A 17,875-nucleotide genomic window follows, 5' to 3' on the forward strand; every position below is an offset into this window, starting at 1 on the left:
TGATCACAATGTCATTATATTATATATCAGTGATGTCAGTAACAGGGGGCGGGGCTGTGACAACCTCTCACACATGATATACAGGCTGGTTATCAGGAGTAATAGATGAAAACCTTTTGGTGTAATAGCAGCTCTCAGATGAATAGATAATTTTAGACGGGGTCGGGTTTGCTGAAGAACCAACTGCTATTTGTTGGGGGATTTATCTCCCTAATGAATTCAATGGGGAAAACCCGCAATAAATGAGCAACGTTTGGGCAAATACAATTAACATGAGCGGTTTTACTGACCCTCAGGGTGTATTCACACGCAGCAGATTTGTTGGACATTTCGGTGACTGTCCTTACGATCTCATCAGAACTCGCAGAAATCACCCCATTTAGTTGTATGGAACAGATTTTCTGTCACATCAAATTTGCTGTGTGTGAACATACCCTTATGGACAGATTTGTACCTCCCGATAGGCCTCATGCACACGAATGTATTTTTGTGGCCGCAATTCACCCGCAAATCTGCAGTTGAATTGCGGCCCCATTAGTTTCACTGGGCCCACGCACACGGCCCTGGTTTCCACAGTCAGTGCATTGCCCGGGAACCTGGACCGCAAAAACATCAGACGTGTCTTATTACAGCCGCATTTTGGGGTCCAGGCTGCGTGACATGAATGCACACGGCCCATGATTTGTGGGCGACAATCCACAGCCGTCCGAGCCGCAAATCTCCGCCCATGCACAACACTACGGTCATACGCCTGAGGCCTTATTCACACGAACATTGTATGCGTCAGTGTCCTGTTAATAAAAGAAAAAAAAAAAATGTACGGCGCCCGGATCTCTGCACTTCAATGGGACAATTCAGACGTCCGTGAGTTTCACGCAGTATTTCCGTTGCATGAAACGCACTGCATGTCCTATTCTGGTCTGTTTTTGCGGACCTTGACGCCCATTGGAGTCTACGGGTGCGTGAAAATCATGGACAGCACACGGACGCCATACGTGTGCGGTCCGATCCGTGTTGCACACAAGTTTCTAAAAAAAATAATAATTTAAATGTACATTAACAGACACTGAAAACGGACGCCACACCGAGCTGAAATGCGTTAACCACGGTCTGTTTTTTCCAGAATGGACGCGCTCGTCTGAATCAGGCCTTATAGTATAAACGACGCCTTAGTCATGTTGCAGTTTCCTCATTGGCCACTAGATGTCAGCACTACAGGCAACGTCTCATTTGCAGCCTGCAGTCATGTATAGCAGAAGGATATGCAATCAGCTAATAGTCAGTGGGGGGGTCCTACTACCGAGACCCCCACCAATCACAGGAATTAAGGGGCCCCCCTCATCCAGGAGTTGGGAACACAACAATCTCCACTCCATTCAAGGACCTGGATGGGTGGGACTGTGCAGGGAAAGACTGAGGCCGCTCCAGGGCCCCTTTCTTCCAGCAATCAGTGGGGCCCCTCATGATCAGACGTCTCTCACTATTGAACCAAAGCTACAAGGGGATTATAAAGTAATGGGCAGTATAAGGAGGGATTTCTATTCCCCTTCCCTTTGGATCAAATTCTGGCAAATGCATCAAAAACTGCACACAAAAAACCTGCATGTGTGATTTCAGTCTTAGACTTGTGTTTATAGATCTAAGATCTCCGGCCCCACAGTTCTTAAGAGAGGCGATCGTGACCCCCAAAATCATACAGGTCCCTCTAGTGGACTCCTGATTCTCCCTCTCCCAACATCCAGAAATCTGAGCACAGAGAAGGGCTGAGGCGACTTCCGATGGTTCTCGGTCCTGAGGTCAGACGTGCGGCGCTCACACGATGTCTGACCACAAATAAAGACTCCGGGTTCAGTTTCTACATTTTATTATTTAAAACTTTGTGAACAATTTCAGAGAGAAAAAAACCCAAAAACTATTAAAAGGAGGTGGGGGTGGGGAATAAGCAATGTCCAGGGCACCCCCAGGTGTACGGGACGCTCGGCGATACACGGGTCATGGAGGCGGCCGCTGTGAGACGGTGCAGAGGCCTCGAGTCGCTCGGACCACCGGGAGGTCGCTGGTTCCTTCTTGACTGATGGGTAGAATCCTGAATCTTGTCCCTACGTGACGGCGGCGTCGTTGTCGTCTCGGGGGGGCCCGGCCGCTGTCCTATAGGTTTTGGTCCGTATTTCTGTCCACCTCTTTATAATCCCTCCCTCCATATAGTGTGAGGTGGAATCCAGCTACAGCGCGGGGGCCGCGTTACCGCAACAAAATAAATTAAGCTCAGGGAGGGTCCCACGTCCGATTAACCTCTTCACTGCCAGAGGCGGGTTTACACATTAACCTCTGACCCTGAACAATGACGAGATGAAGCCGACACCCCCTGCCAGGATAACGGGGCTCAATCCTGGAAATGTGAGGCAGGGGATTGTGGGAAGAACTTAAAACAAGGTGGGGGAAGGGAAGCCTCAAGATGGAGGAGGTTCATGGAGGCCGCTCGGAAGATCCGGTGATGTGCGGAGCTACAAATACAATATTTATTAAGATAAAACATAAAATATTTAAAAAAACAAAAACCACACAGAACGGCTGAAGGCACAAAAGCTACAGGTCAGGATGTCCGGGGGCCGGGTCAGGGACGAGGCCGCCGGGTCAGGGACGAGGCCGCCGGGTCAGGGACGAGGCCGCCGGGTCAGGGACGAGGCCGCCGGGTCAGGGACGAGGCCGCCGGGTCAGGGACGAGGCCGCCATCTACATCTAGGTTCACTTACTTTCTCTATTAACCCTTTCTCTTAGAGGAATGTGAGTTTAGGCAAAGAGGTTAAACCGCCATTAATGAAGTGCAGCGGACGCGGTAACTAGCGGGGGAGGGGAGACTGGTGATTGGATGTTGCTCTATACGTCCCCATCTGGCAAGGAAATGATTATGATACAGAAAGAACGTTTGAGAAGCAAAATATTCAACAGCCACAAAATCGGGAAGTCGCGGCCCAGGAAGCGCCGGAGATTTAACCCATTCCTGAACGAGAAGAAGTTAATGCCCGAGCGCTCCGTGGTCCTGCGGCTGCCGCATGCCGTAAATCAAGGGGTCAATCATTGTTACATGCACAGACAAAGCCCCGCGGCCTCGGCGACTGGAGACGTGCGCTGTGACAATGTCCGAGGCAATCCTGGAGTAAGAAGCTGCTGGAAAACCCAACCCCCTGCGCCATTTCCCCCTGGCGCCCCCTGTTTTCTCCAGGATACAAGTTGTGCTTTAAAGATCTGCCAAACAAAAAAAAAAGAAAACCTAGGCCCGTCAGCTTCTCCAGGAGACGGGGGGGGGGGGGGGGGGAGCGCAGAACTTTCAGGGTGAAGGCAGAAGGGGTTAATAAACCAGCGCAGTACAGACGGCAAAGCTCAGCCTTGCACCGAGTACTGCTCTTCATGGCAGACTCCATCCAGCAGAGGAAGGGTTAATTACAAAATGAGACACTCAGGATAAAAACGGTAAAATCCAGAGGGGCACAACGGTCTCTGCTCCCCAGCCTGCTGACGTCACCACCGCCCCTGCAAGAAGAAGACAAGACATGAAAACCTTTACTATGAAAGTCTCTAACAGAGGAGCCACAGGGGCCCCAGTGCTCTACTACTACTATAGGCAAACTGATCTCACAATTCTGTTACTTCAGAGCTGAAATCTCCTGCTTGTTCAGGGTCTGCACGGAGCTCTCTGGTGATTTGCATTCTGCGAAGTGTCATCTTTATACAAGGATCTGTAGTCATCTGATGTAGCAAACACTACCAACGTACATGGCCTCCTCTAATACAGGCGGCAGTGAAAGGCATGTCTGTCCACAAGCTTGCTGACAGTTTCCAAAAACCAGCAGAATAGTGAGATCAGTGACTCCAGAGCTGCAATCACTATTCTGCTGGTGGAGTATAATACAGGATGTAACTCAGGATCAGTACAGGATAAGTAATGTATGTACACAGTGACTCCACCAGCAGAATAGTGAGTGCAGCTCTGGAGTATAATACAGGATATAACTCAGGATCAGTACAGGATAAGTAATGTAATGTATGTACACAGTGACTCCACCAGCAGAATAGTGAGTGCAGCTCTGGAGTATAATACAGGATGTAACTCAGGATCAGTACAGGATAAGTAATGTAATGTATCTACACAGTGACTCCACCAGCAGAATAGTGAGTGCAGCTCTGGAGTATAATACAGGATGTAACTCAGGATCAGTACAGGATAAGTAATGTAATGTATGTACACAGTGACTCCACCAGCAGAATAGTGAGTGCAGCTCTGGAGTATAATACAGGATATAACTCAGGATCAGTACAGGATAAGTAATGTAATGTATGTACACAGTGACTCCACCAGCAGAATAGTGAGTGCAGCTCTGGAGTATAATACATGATGTAACTCAGGATCAGTGCAGGATAAGTAATGTAATGTATGTACACAGTGACTCCACCAGCAGAACAGTGAGTGCAGCTCTGGCGTATAATACAGGATATAACTCAGGATCAGTACAGGATAAGTAATGTATGTACACAGTGACTCCACCAGCAGAATAGTGAGTGCAGCTCTGGAGTATAATACAGGATGTAACTCAGGATCAGTACAGGATAAGTAATGTAATGTATGTACACAGTGACTCCACCAGCAGAATAGTGAGTGCAGCTCTGCAGTATAATACAGGATATAACTCAGGATCAGTACAGGATAAGTAATGTATGTACACAGTGACTCCACCAGCAGAATAGTGAGTGCAGCTCTGGAGTATAATACAGGATGTAACTCAGGATCAGTACAGGATAAGTAATGTAATGTATGTACACAGTGACTCCACCAGCAGAATACTGAGCGCAGCTCCGGAGTATAATACAGGATGAAATTACACCCTTCCCCCAAATGTGACTTATAACATACAGGCACTGGAGCTGTTCAGTTGCTTTACCCTTTTAGGTTGGGGACTTGTGAATTACATTTTACGGATGGGGACGTCTGGCTAATCTTATGGTAATCCTTGGGGTATACTCCACCCTCTCACACATATCCTACGTCAGACACCATATGAGCAACGAAAAGAAAAATCAAATTGTCCGGAGCAGACCCTCACCTCGGGGGTTAGAAGAGACCACAGTCCTTCAGGTTGTTTTTGATGATCACATCGGTCACAGCATCAAACACAAACTGGACATTTTTCGTGTCCGTTGCGCAGGTGAAGTGCGTGTAGATCTCCTTGGTGTCACGTCTCTTGTTCAGATCCTCAAACTTGCTCTGGATGTAGCTGGCGGCCTCATCATACTGGTTAGCACCTGCAAGGAGGCAGTGATGGCAGGTTAGAGGGGGGTGAGGCAGAGACGGCGTGAACCCAAAGTTCCCCAACCACCATTACAGGAAAGTACAAGACCCTACACCAAGCTGCAGAGATTTCATGACCGTCCTGGGGTGTGAGGCCAAAATAATCTACAGACCTGAACCAGGGGTCACATCCAATCCAATTAACTTAAAGAGGCTCTGTCTCCACATGACTTTCTGAATGCCCAACTGGGCATGTTTTTAACTTTTGACCAACTGGGCATTGTACAGAGGAGTGTATGACGCTGACTAATCAGTGACCAATCAGTGTCATGCACTTCTCTCCATTCAAGTCCATTTGTACTCAGAACAGCGTGATCTCGTTGTGCTGTCACATACTCCCACAGTAACTTTATTGAAGTGTCTAGAGAGTGAATAGACGTCACCTCCAGCCAGGACACGATGTCTATCCACACTCCCGACACTTCGGTAAAGTTTGTGTGGGACTTAATAGCCGCACAGCGAGATCACGCTATGAACGACAGCACAGAGAGATCACGCTATGCAGGTACTAAGTCCCACAGAAACGTTACCGAAGTGTCGAGAGTGTGAATAGACATGGCGTCCTCGCTGGAGGTGACGTCTATTCACTCTCAAGACACTTCAGTAAAGTTAATGTGGGTGTATGTGACAGCACTGGGATTTCGCAAGATCACGCTGTGCTGTGTACAAATGGACATGAATGGAGAGAAGTGTATGACGCTGATTGGTCACCGATTGGTCAGCGTCATACACTCCTCTGTACAACGCCCACTTGGTCAAAAGTTAAAAACGCACAGTTGGGCATTAAGAAACTCATTAGCATAAAGCTAAAATTGCTCAAAAATGATCGTTTTTCAAAATGAAAACCACTGCTGTTCTCTACATTACAGCGCCGATCACATTATGTAGGAGATAGTCAAGTTATAATCTGGTGACAGAGACTCTTTAATGGCGTTTGTGCAGCTCACCATTGGTTGGCGTACATCACAAGATTTTTCGTACCAAAACCTGCCTGGAACCCCCTTTATAACCCTGAATATAAACAATGTTTCCATTCACTGACAGCAAGTGGATGTAGTGAAAATGCTGAAGAATAGAAACAGCACATAAAGCTGCAGAACATTTGATTATACGATGATGAAGCATTATAGACAGAAGACTGGGGTGAGGGCCCGTCCATTCTGACGGGCGGACAGTAAATATTTGGCCGCTTTGATGGGCGACGTCACCTGTGTATTCTGGGAAGCAGATGGTGAGCGGACTGTGCGTGATCTTCTCCTCAAACAGATCCTTCTTATTAAGGAAGAGGATGATGGACGTCTCCGTGAACCACTTATTGTTGCAGATGCTGTCAAAGAGCTTCATGCTTTCATGCATCCGGTTCTGTAGAGGGGGAAAAAGAACATCCACATGTCAGTCCAGATACAGAGGGGCGTGAAGACTTGTGCAGCCGGCGCGCTAGCTGGATATCATACTGAGCGTCACTGGTAACAGAATAATCATCCAGCCCAGGAGAAGACTTCATCTAGTTCACACCACGTAATAAAGGGGCTGACGTGGTCTGTGGTGCCGTGGCCGTCATTGTCGCTCACCATCTCCTCATCTTCTGCAAGGACGAGGTCGTAAGCACTGAGGGCCACACAGAAGATGATGGCCGTCACCCCCTCGAAGCAGTGGATCCACTTCTTGCGCTCAGACCGCTGTCCACCGACATCAAACATCCTGCAGAAATAGGAAGTTAAGAAACGTCTTGTTGTGCAATGTCCATGTTGGAACGCAGCGTGTGGGGAAACCAAACACAAGCACATAATATATCTATAAACGTCTCACAGCTGGAGGAGTCCTGTGGACCGGCCCGCACCACAGTCTGCTACAACTGTAAAATCTCACAGTAGACTGCAGTTCAATACAGTGACCACCAGGTGGCGGTGCACAACTGCACAAGGTATGGAGATGGTGACGTCACGGTCACGCAGTTGGTGGCGGTCGCCTCCGCTCTACATTTACTTTATCACGGAAAGATTTTTAGTTTTAAGACATTACGTATGAAGCGCTATATATTATTAGTCAGGGGGGGGGGGTGACCACTATGCTCCGTCCACATCACAGGGACAGACGTTCTATAGTGTGGAGACCCCAAAAACAGCCCCCATAGCTCAGCTTCCTGTAAGTGTGACCAGGGCTAGCAGGGGCTATGGGTCAGAACCATAGTTATTATTATTGATCTTGGTGGGGGAGGGATGAGGCAGACCTGAGCCTCGCGCCGCTTTACAAAAATTATTCTGGGACGAGGACGATTATAATCCAGCGAGCGGTTCCATCACCAGGCTCCCGGAGATTCTCGTATAACTGATCATTGACGTGCAGGATGATATATTGCGGCGAGATGCGAGCGCAGGATCGGGTGGATATACGCACTTGAAGTGGAGATCTTTGAAGGTGAAATGAGTCTCCACAATCCCCGTGGTCTTCACCCTGGTCCTCAGGACGTCCTGCTGCGTGGGCACATAGTCCGACCGGGCGATCCGCTCCAGATCATTCAGGTAACTGGAGAGAAAGAGGCACAGAAAACAAAATTATTATAATGCTCAAATTTCTATAATCCGGCGTCCGATACTCCAGAAAGTCTCCGGGTTCTCCTACACGTGGCGGTTTATGGGGCGCACTGCCGCTAGGAGTACGGGCAACCTGATAACCCGGAACTGTAAGGGAATCCGTCTTTTCTACGGCTGTCTGTTAATCCAGAAGATCTGATAATCCGGCTCATGTCGGGTCAGTTTGATGCCGGATTATTCTGTATGTGACCGTCTGACGTTATCGGAGCAGTAAACGAGCCACTAATCAATTACCTAGAATCGAGTGCACCGCGTCCTATACGAGAGCTCGCCGCGCCAGGTCTCAACTTGCTGCAAGTCTCCAATGAGGAGGACAATGGGTCCCAGGGGGCCCCTCACTTACCGCCCTGCTAATTAATAATGATTTGCCCTCGTTAACGCTTCTAATGAGCCACTTACGCAGCTGCCGGAAGATCCCAGAAAATAGGTTCATTATTATGGAGCGATATTTACCATGTTAACCCCGAAGGGACTGAGCTGCAAACAAGGCCCTGGGGCTCCTGATGTAAGGATCAGAGCAAGTGAAGAGGACGGGAACTGGCGCTACGCTCCGTCCTCAGCCGCCATATTGTCATCCTGCACGGCTACTCATGAACTATGGAATAAACATATCCCAGGGCCCTGACAGCCGGCGTCATACGGGTATTTTAGCAACCCCCCTCGCAAATTCTACTCCTGCTCTAACCAGCAGCATCTTGGGTGGGAGGAGCACAGACAAAGCCCCTCCCACAGCGCTGCACAGTATACACAATGTTACGCCTAATATTGCCCATGTTTCGAAAATGGTACAAGGGACGGAGACTGGAAACCCCCCCCCCCCCCACGTGGGGAATGGAGGGGGGCAAACTTTGCATTATTTTTTTCCACTGAGTTTGTTTTGGAAAGAAAACCCGTCAGGATCCCCTTACATGGGACTGACAAGCCCTGCTCTTCATGCAAACCCTGCTTTGCATTTATAGAATTTGCAGGTTTAAAGGGCCGGTGAAGTGTTATGTAAATCACTGCATAATGGAAGGTTCTGCAGACGTTCACCATCTCTACTTGCTGCCGGTATACTAGTCCTGCTCACACATCTGCAGAGCTTGTTACAGTGTATCTGTTAAGAGCAATCAGTCTGGAGTCATGACACCTCTGCGGCTGTTACGGTGCCAAGTCGTTGCCGGTCATTTCCACACTGAGTAATAAGCGGTCTGCTCACGTCTCATGAATCTCGTTTTTTTTTTTGCCACGATTTGACCGCTTCATGAAAAACACCGGAGAAGTCACAGCATGAAAACCTGCTCAGGTACAGAGTGATCCGTCCCCTACACCTGTGCTGCTGGATTACCTGGTCACGCTGCCCCTCAGGAGTCTGGGAAAGCTGGGTGATCTGTAAAGTGACCACAGCCGGTAACCCAGCTTTCCTAGTTAGAAGGATCGGATCTGCTTTCCTGGGAATTAATTTGTGCGACTCGGCAGATCTTCAGCCCTAACGACTCATCCTCTCAGTTACCACGCGCAGGGTCCAGCTGCCGCATAACAGGAAAGGGTTAATCCTGCAGCCCCCAGAAACCTCCCGGGATGATTTGCATCTTGGAACACGTTACATGTAAATAGATATTCGGATATGTCAGGCCCCGCCCCCTGCGCACAATCTAAATCTAGAATCCGACCAAAACCGCCAATCATTGTCAGACTTTGACAGAGGAAACTTGAATTTGCCCAGGAGGCCGATACTCACCGGGGAATCATCTGCCTCACTGCGAACAACTACCCCCAGCATGTCCACACCACGAGCCACGCAGAGAGCGCTATTACTTCCATTGGGTTTGAGCAAGCGTATAATATAAATCCACGTATTACCCCCCCACGTTGTCGTATTTTCTTAAAGGGACAGGACGACGACCACGATTAACGCTGAGCCTTCTGCATAAAGTTTCTACTAGAGAAGTGTTCCCATAGCAACCGGAAACAATCAGAAGTGACGCAAATCCAAAAATCCATCCTGTGGTTATCAGTTCAAGTGACATTGACGGAAAAAAGTACACGAGGAAGGACACCGGACCCAGCCGTCACCGGACGACCGCGGCATCTCGAGGCAAATTCATGCAAAACAAAATCTGAGGACAAATAGTCGGGATCCAGCGAGATTCTTACGGAATGAGGCCTCAGGCCGGACTCACACGGGCGCTGCGCATCTCAGACGTGAAAGAAAGCCGAGGTGCATCCGTGCTCTGCGGGACGCGATATCACACATCCCCCCCCTAAACTAGAGTCTACGGGGCGGTGCGTGAAAAAAAACAGGACACGTCCTATTATCTCACGGACCCTTCACACGCTCCGGACCCTTCACACGCTCCGTGAACGGCCACATTGAATTATAGAAGAATCACAGAAGAATAAATGCCACAAAAAAGACCCCCTGCCCCTCCCCCTCAGCGAATGACGTTATAACGTATTACACAACAATTCCAGGCCTCGTTCAGTCTAATGTAAATAATAAATTCTGCAAGTTTCTAATAGACTTTAGGTTTAATTTCCTAATCTAAGATCTCCGGTTGCTGTCAGTGAAAGGATCATTTTCAGTGAGACCCTTGTGACCACCCCTATATGCCACAAAGTCACTGTTCCCCGCAAACACTCACTAGGCAGCGGAGTCGTTGAGCTGGTATTCCCGGGAGCGGTTGAAGCAGACCTGAACCCCCTGGTCTGCCCACAGTCTGCGGATCACGCCAGCCAGATCATCCGGAAGTATCCCCTGCTCCTCCGCTGTACACGACAGTGCAAAGAGCTGCCGGGCATCGTCCTGTGAACAGACAGGGGACAAGAAAGTTAACAAGTGAAGGGACGACGGCAGCAACACGGTCAACTCTGCTTCACACAGTCATACAACACTGTCCGCTCTGCTTCATACAGTCATAAAACAAACACTCGCTCTGCTTCATACAGTCATAAAACAAAACACGGTCAGCTCCGCTTCATACAGTCATACGACACGGTCAGCTCCGCTTCATACAGTCATACGACACGGTCAGCTCCGCTTCATACAGTCATACGACACGGTCAGCTCCGCTTCATACAGTCATAAAACAAACACGGTCAGCTCTGCTTCATACAGTCATACGACACGGTCAGCTCCGCTTCATACAGTCATACAACACTGTCAGCTCCGCTTCATACAGTCATACAACACTGTCCGCTCTGCTTCATACAGTCATAAAACAAACACTCAGCTCCGCTTCATACAGTCATACGACACGGTCAGCTCCGCTTCATACAGTCATACGACACGGTCAGCTCCGCTTCATACAGTCATACAACACGGTCAGCCCCGCTTCATACAGTCATACGACACGGTCAGCTCCGCTTCATACAGTCATAAAACAAACACTCAGCTCCGCTTCATACAGTCATACAACACGGTCAGCTCCGCTTCATACAGTCATACGACACGGTCAGCTCCGCTTCATACAGTCATAAAACAAACACGGTCAGCTCCGCTTCATACAGTCATACAACACGGTCAGCCCCGCTTCATACAGTCATACACCACGGTCAGCTCCGCTTCATACAGTCATACAACACGGTCAGCTCCGCTTCATACAGTCATACAACACGGTCAGCTCCGCTTCATACAGTCATACGACACGGTCAGCTCCGCTTCATACAGTCATAAAACAAACACGGTCAGCTCCGCTTCATACAGTCATACAACACGGTCAGCTCCGCTTCATACAGTCATACAACACGGTCAGCTCCGCTTCATACAGTCATACAAAACGGTCAGCTCTGCTTCATACAGTCATACGAAACGGTCAGCTCCGCTTCATACAGTCATACGACACGGTCAGCTCCGCTTCATACAGTCATAAAACAAACACGGTCAGCTCTGCTTCATACAGTCATACGACACGGTCAGCTCCGCTTCATACAGTCATACAACACGGTCAGCCCCGCTTCATACAGTCATACAACACGGTCAGCTCCGCTTCATACAGTCATACGACACGGTCAGCTCCGCTTCATACAGTCATACAACACGGTCAGCCCCGCTTCATACAGTCATACAACACGGTCAGCTCCGCTTCATACAGTCATACGACACGGTCAGCTCCGCTTCATACAGTCATACGACACGGTCAGCTCCGCTTCATACAGTCATACGACACTGTCAGCTCCGCTTCATACAGTCATACAACACGGTCAGCTCCGCTTCATACAGTCATACAACACGGTCAGCTCCGCTTCATACAGTCATACAACACGGTCAGCTCCGCTTCATACAGTCATACAACACGGTCAGCTCCGCTTCATACAGTCATACAACACGGTCAGCTCCGCTTCATACAGTCATACGACACGGTCAGCTCCGCTTCATACAGTCATACAACACGGTCAGCTCCGCTTCATACAGTCATACAACACGGTCAGCTCCGCTTCATACAGTCATACGACACGGTCAGCTCCGCTTCATACAGTCATACAACACGGTCAGCTCCGCTTCATACAGTCATACAAAACGGTCAGCTCTGCTTCATACAGTCATACAACACGGTCAGCTCCGCTTCATACAGTCATACGACACGGTCAGCTCCGCTTCATACAGTCATACAACACTGTCAGCTCCGCTTCATACAGTCATACAACACTGTCAGCTCCGCTTCATACAGTCATACAAAACGGTCAGCTCTGCTTCATACAGTCATACAACATGGTCAGCTCCGCTTCATACAGTCATACGACACGGTCAGCTCCGCTTCATACAGTCATACAAACGGTCAGCCAGATACATGGGGTCACCTGCTGGAGAACAGTCAATTCTGATCCTCTGCACCAACCACCAGTACAGGAGCCGCAGGAAATCTCATCTGGTGGGTAATGCGGCCACTTTCCCACTCTGCCCCTCATCACAGACCACCCTTCCCCCATCTCGCCACCATGAGCTGCTCCCATAGGCTGACATCATAATCTCACTATAAGACACTGGACTGCGACTTCATGAGAATTTAGTCCCAATCTCCCCCAATAGTAAAGTCCGATCACTGCCGGGCGCTGAGTAACTGTCCTATAGGAAGCCACTTCCAGGAGGTCGTCTTCAGTCACGTGACCAGAATAACGGGCGAGGCCCGTCCATCAGAAATGCCTGGCAGGACCCGCTGTACACCCGTGCTCCCGCCTGCGTCCCCATCTCCTGGAGAGCGAAAATCACACGACTACAACAGAGAACGGACCTCGCTGCGGTGTGGACGGCGACTTCAGCAATATTATAACGAGCGCCTCGTCCAGCAGTGAACGGGGAGGACGAAGGTGCAAGTCATGTGACTCCGTATTCGCCTGTTCTGGGTCACATGACCGGCGTGCTATTATGGAGTTCGCGGTGCGTGCGGTGGAGATTCGCTGCTCGGTCATCTTCTCAGCGCTGTGAGTGCTTCACACATCATGGAGATAATTAGCAGGCGGAGGCGCAGTCACCGGGGACCGGGTAATCTAATTAGGAGCGGGTCCTGGTTAAGCTGCGTCCTCATTAATCTCCTCTGCGGGCGCCCCGCTCTTGTGGCTGTCAGAACGGTTATTTTCCGTTGTGATCTTTAACTCTTTCCTGCCCGGTACCTCATTAACGCTAATTAGAGGACTGAACATTTTAGGGTACTTTACATGTATGCCGGCTGAACCCGCTGCTTTCGGTGTGATCGGGGGGGATAATAGAATGTGTATGGCGGCGTCCAGGCTCCCCCGGTGGCAGATGTTGGGGGAGACGACGGCCAAACCATCATCTAACGTTCATGACCAGCGTCACAGGATGAGGTGAAGGCGTAAATCCTCTAACATGTAACTATAGTGCCGGGAAACAGCAGCATCAGAGTGGAGATGGTTAATATCCCCCTCCATGGAAAGCAAGAGACCCCTTCCCTTTTTCCAATGTTGTGGTGTCTATGGGGATTTTCCACCCCAAATTATTATTCCCAATTTTTTTTTCCTACCAAGCGGATTTTAAAGGCATTCAACTAATTTCTTAATCCAGTTGGAGGTTATTGGGGTTGTCAGAGCCCCGCCCTGTTGTCAACGAGCCGTCATAAAACAAGAACCAGGAAAAAGCTGCAACATGGGGTCAGGGTATTTGTAGGACTGAAGACCATGCCGGGGGCTATCACTGCTCTCCTTCCTGGTAGTTCTTATTCCCGGATCACAGAGCGGACCCTCGTCCTCGTACTTTCTGCGATGTGCAGGATTGTGATTGACATGTCGGAGGGTGCAGGGAGTAAATCAGGAGCAGGACTTATAATGACCAGAACCAAACTAATTCCGGAGGTAAATTTCACGTTCGTAATCGCCCTCTAGAGAACACTCACCGCTCTGGCCGTGTCTCCGAAGTCAATCTTCAGGTTTCCCATTGCTTTTATTATGGCCATTATGGACTGGATGGTGTTACTGTAAACCACAGCTCGGTACTGCCGGCATTCCTCCTCCGAGTAACCGTCCTCATGGATAATCCTAGAAGATGACAGTGTAAATACCCAGAATATACATCACCCCATGTGCCAGACAGAAACGGAAACTGGGCACCTCCTATCCCGGCACTGATTATCCGGTACTAGGCACCTCACATCCCGGCACTGATTATCCGGTACTAGGCACCTCACATCCCGGCACTGATTATCCGGTACTAGGCACCCCACATCCCGGCACTGATTATCCGGTACTAGGCACCCCACATCCCGGCACTGATTATCCGGTACTAGGCACCCCACATCCCGGCACTGATTATCTGGTACTAGGCACCCCACATCCCGGCACTGATTATCCGGTACTAGGCACCTCACATCCCGGCACTGATTATCCGGTACGAGGCACCCCACATCCCAGCACCGATTATCCGGTACTAGGCACCTCACATCCCGGCACTGATTATCCGGTACTAGGCACCTCACATCCCGGCACTGATTATCCGGTACTAGGCACCCCACATCCCAGCACCGATTATCCGGTACTAGGCACCTCACATCCCGGCACTGATTATCCGGTACTAGGCACCTCACATCCCGGCACTGATTATCCGGTACTAGGCACCCCACATCCCAGCACCGATTATCCGGTACTAGGCACCTCACATCCCGGCACTGATTATCTGGTACTAGGCACCCCACATCCCGGCACTGATTATCCGGTACTAGGCACCTCACATCCCGGCACTGATTATCCGGTACGAGGCACCCCACATCCCAGCACCGATTATCCGGTACTAGGCACCTCACATCCCGGCACTGATTATCCGGTACTAGGCACCTCACATCCCGGCACCGATTATCCGGTAGTAGGCACCCCACATCCCGGCACTGATTATCTGGTAGTAGGCACCCCACATCCCGGCACTGATTATCCGGTACTAGGCACCTCACATCCCGGCACTGATTATCCGGTACTAGGCACCTCACATCCCGGCACTGATTATCTGGTACTAGGCACCCCACATCCCGGCACTGATTATCCGGTACTAGGCACCTCACATCCCGGCACTGATTATCTGGTACTAGGCACCCCACATCCCGGCACGGATTATCCGGTACTAGGCACCTCACATCCCGGCACTGATTATCTGGTACTAGGCACCTCACATCCCGGCACTGATTATCCGGTACTAGGCACCTCACATCCCGGCACTGATTATCTGGTACTAGGCACCTCACATCCCGGCACTGATTATCCGGTACTAGGCACCCCACATCCCGGCACTGATTATCCGGTACTAGGCACCTCACATCCCGGCACTGATTATCTGGTACTAGGCACCCCACATCCCGGCACTGATTATCCGGTACTAGGCACCTCACATCCCGGGACTGATTATCTGGTACTAGGCACCCCACATCCCGGCACTGATTATCTGGTAGTAGGCACCCCACATCCCGGCACTGATTATCCGGTACTAGGTACCCCACATCCCGGCACTGATTATCTGGTAGTAGGCCCCCCACATCCTAGACCTCCACATTGGTCAACAATTATGTGACCATGCGCTCCAAACCTTCTGTTACTTTAAAAAATGACAGCTCGTGTTTACAACAGATCACTTCTGAAGTTAATGGGGCCATCGGGGATCGGTATTAATGATTAATAATGGCTCTGCAGACTCACTATTCTTTACATGAAAAATACAGCCAAGGCCGACAGGGACATAAGAAACTCCCTGCCAAACGTTGGAATCAGCCATTGAAAACACGGACATCAACGTGGACCACAAAACTGAGGTATTTCAGTTAGTGGAATTTAACGCAATATACCAAGATAAGCGGTATCAGAGGAGATTGCCACTTATCCCCCTCTATAGAAACAACATGTCCATATGTCTGAGCAGCATGCAAATGTTGATGTGGCAGAAGAGAAGAGAACTGGCCACACTTTCCATACAGCGGTCACCCTGACATTACAGGAACCAAAGAAAAGTCTCATGTCTATGGAAAGCTGCAGACGCCGGACAGGACGAGGGCGAGCTCTTACTTCATCTGTTTGACGATTGTGCTTTTTCCAGATTCTCCCGCACCTGAAGAAACAAGAGAAAGAGGAGACGTTAGAAGACGGCCGGATGTGAAGATTGCACAGGAATCAATGCTGTAATACATTCTACTCCACCTGTATCTGAACCAGCGTTATACAGACATGTGGATGACCGACCGACCAAAGCACAAACAGCCGGGGGATGGGTACATTGTGTTTGTTTATTACGTTTTCAGTACACTGATACATTGTAACGCAGTCTCCTTACAAATAACGGTCACATGACACCGGACGTGGTCTATGGAGTGCTGGTGGGTTTTCTATTAATGGAGCTTTATTCTGCAGCTTCCAGAGCCGTCTCCTCGGGCCGGCACCTGTGGGTATAGCGAGCAGCCATGTGTACAGATATCAAAGCAGCAGACACGTATGTGATGAGACAAGGAGCAGAGGTCGCCTCTATCACGGGGGAGGGGGGTAAGATTGGCGCAGGATTAATTAAACTCAGCTGATTGTCCAGAAGATCCGGTAGAGCTGCAGACGGCACGGACCATTGCCCTAGTGCACGGGGAGGACGACGACTCATCAGAACTGCAGGCAGTCAAGAGGTTAATCCAGGATATTATAGACAAAGCGCCAGTGATCAATAAAGGATCGGTGAAGATGAAGCCCCCGGCGGCGTCCCCACTGATTTCCATATCTCTCCCACACGCGCAGTGACAGCTGGCCCGGACTGATACCAACATGTGCCCTGCGCGGCCGACAATAAGAGCTTTGTCTCTCCAATGCCTCCTTGTACGCTGCAGCATTGGCGGTGGTGCCAACTGTCTCCTCACACAGTACAGACCTGGCCATGTGACACTGTAGAGATGCCACGCTCCCAGGTGCCAACTGTCTCCTCACACAGTACTGCGGCACAGACACGGTAGAGATGCCACGCTCCCAGGCGCCACGCTCCCTCAGAAGCAGGTATCATGGACGCATTAACTCTGATTAGCCGTTTGTTAGCAGATAAGAGGCGTTAATCTGATCATCTCTGAGCTCCTTATCCGCAGGATTTTATCACACCCGTCCAGCAGGCACTGCCAGGCAGACATGCCAGCTTCATGGCATCTCCATGTTTTACCAGATACGACTGTTCACATTTGCTGCGGGTGACGCCACTTCTAAAAGTAGAGCAGCGAAGACGATTCCCCTGCGAGTCAATGCAATAATTCGCACAGTCCGCTTATACCCAGGATGACCACTCAGCGGTTACCCATCACCTGCAGCGCCACCATACTGCGGGCAGAGTGAATACTTATTACACAGAACGCGATGCCGGGAGGAGCGCAACAGACGAGTCGCAGACAATGAACCTGAAGCTTCGGTCCAGACATCGCGGAGCGTACAGAAACATTAACGCCCTAATAGAAGGTAAATCTCAGCCGTAGCTTCACCAGGGTCGCCATCTGGTGCAGTCAGAGCT

At 50.0% G+C, this 17,875-nt stretch overlaps 1 protein-coding gene across 2 annotated transcripts in view; it reads right to left on the bottom strand.

The window, feature by feature from the left end:
• Positions 1-1,847: 1,847 nt before the first annotated feature.
• The window catches only part of GNAI2 (G protein subunit alpha i2), a 39,644-nt gene continuing 23,616 nt past the window's right edge, over positions 1,848-17,875 (bottom strand). For both annotated transcript variants that reach the window (XM_075831968.1, XM_075831969.1), the window contains exons 2-9: positions 16,414-16,456; positions 14,268-14,409; positions 10,563-10,723; positions 7,742-7,870; positions 6,916-7,045; positions 6,553-6,706; positions 5,100-5,298; positions 1,848-3,531 (exon numbers count right to left, since the gene is read on the bottom strand). In XM_075831968.1, coding sequence (XP_075688083.1) covers positions 5,108-5,298; positions 6,553-6,706; positions 6,916-7,045; positions 7,742-7,870; positions 10,563-10,723; positions 14,268-14,409; positions 16,414-16,456 — 950 coding nt within the window. In that variant the 3' untranslated portion in view covers positions 1,848-3,531; positions 5,100-5,107. The remainder of the gene's footprint in view (positions 3,532-5,099; positions 5,299-6,552; positions 6,707-6,915; positions 7,046-7,741; positions 7,871-10,562; positions 10,724-14,267; positions 14,410-16,413; positions 16,457-17,875) is intronic.

This window comes from Rhinoderma darwinii, chromosome 7 (assembly GCF_050947455.1).
Source record: "Rhinoderma darwinii isolate aRhiDar2 chromosome 7, aRhiDar2.hap1, whole genome shotgun sequence".
NCBI classification, from domain to species: domain Eukaryota; kingdom Metazoa; phylum Chordata; class Amphibia; order Anura; family Rhinodermatidae; genus Rhinoderma; species Rhinoderma darwinii.